This window comes from Condylura cristata, unplaced genomic scaffold (assembly GCF_000260355.1).
Source record: "Condylura cristata isolate star-nosed mole 26May11 unplaced genomic scaffold, ConCri1.0 scaffold00003, whole genome shotgun sequence".
NCBI lineage: Eukaryota > Metazoa > Chordata > Mammalia > Eulipotyphla > Talpidae > Condylura > Condylura cristata.
This window is the reverse complement of record NW_004567104.1, coordinates 67469909-67471284: the sequence shown is the minus strand read 5'-3', so window position 1 is coordinate 67471284 and position 1376 is coordinate 67469909. Positions and strand designations below refer to the sequence as shown.

Genomic DNA, 1376 nt, shown 5'->3' with positions numbered 1-1376 from the left:
ATGTCTCCTCATATACAATTTGGTCTCTACAACGTGGGTTCTGTCAAATTTACTCATACATTGTGACAGTTATTAGTTATTATTTACAGTATGTGATAAATTAATTCAAAGTAATAGAAACAGAACATAATCAAACAGTGCTCTAGGGTTAAAGACCATCACAGTTACATGATCACTTTTAGCTGCAATCATTACCCAGTTATAAACACAGATAAGCCCGAGGAAGTTCACTATCCTCCAAAGCAGTTCACTATCCTCCAAAATGCTAAGACTAATTAAAAAAAAAAAGGTCTCAAATGAACAATAGCTTAAATCTCACTTCTAATTGGGTATGCTGATAATATGAAAAGTGATCAATTCAGACACACCAACCTTTCCTCTGTGCACTCTGGTTTCTCTGTCCCATCAATCTCAATTTCTATGAGCTCCTCTGCTTCCCTTTTCGTCATGGTTGAAATTATTTCACAAGCTCAGTCCTAAAAGAGTTAAATTTTAAGACATTTTTGAAATTATCTGCCTAAATAGAAACACACATGAAGCAAACACTCAAATAAAAGCAGAGGAAAATAAACAAATCAAAACAGATGGTAAGTAAAAGGTGATCTTCACATACAAAAGAAAATCCACAAATGATAGTTATAAAATACATTTAAGTGGCATTGATTAGCCTGATAAACACTCCCCTTGTTTCACTATTTGGATGTTTTTCAGATTAATCTTAGTTAATAAATTAACAAGTTACCTCAAACTCAAGGTAATGTTCTCTAGATTACTGCAACTGAGTCTTACTATATATATTCAAACTTGCAGCTTAAAAAAAGAGCCATGGAAATGAGCTAATTGCCAGCTAAAAGCTGTAATTTGTTAACAGAACTCATTGCAAAGCACTGTACATTAGCCCCTCAAGACCCATAGTGGAAGTGGTTTATAAGTAATTGTCATACAGTATTGTTCATGAAATAATGGCAAGAGAAAGTGTTAACTACATTTTGATGGCTAGTTGAATTCTTTGGTGAGGGAGTTGGCAGGTAGAGGGCCAACTGTACTATCAAGTAATCCAATTAATTGGTTAAATTTGCTTTACAAACTGTATCTTAAAAATGTCAGTACAGTATTCTGAAAGAGTAACAAAATCAATGCACATTATTGCCTTCATTTTATGTTGATACAAACCACTACAGTTTTTTGATTTTCTTGTGCACAATGATACCTACTACTTTAAAATACCATTGATGCAAAAACATGTATCTTTAAATGCTAAGTCACATATAAACTAGTTGCGCATTATTGGTATTTCTTTGTGACTATCTTTGAGGTTAAGTTCCAAACTGTTAACTATTCTCACTATAGCTCAATTCATTTTTATCTTTTTTAAA

At 32.6% G+C, this 1376-nt stretch overlaps 1 protein-coding gene across 3 annotated transcripts in view; it reads right to left on the bottom strand.

The window, feature by feature from the left end:
• The window catches only part of GABPA (GA binding protein transcription factor, alpha subunit 60kDa), a 29914-nt gene that overhangs the window by 22587 nt on the left and 5951 nt on the right, over window positions 1–1376 (bottom strand). For all 3 annotated transcript variants that reach the window (XM_004675310.2, XM_004675309.2, XM_012732756.1), the window contains one exon: window positions 373–476. In XM_004675310.2, the coding sequence (XP_004675367.1) occupies window positions 373–449 (77 nt within the window). In that variant the 5' untranslated portion in view covers window positions 450–476. The remainder of the gene's footprint in view (window positions 1–372; window positions 477–1376) is intronic.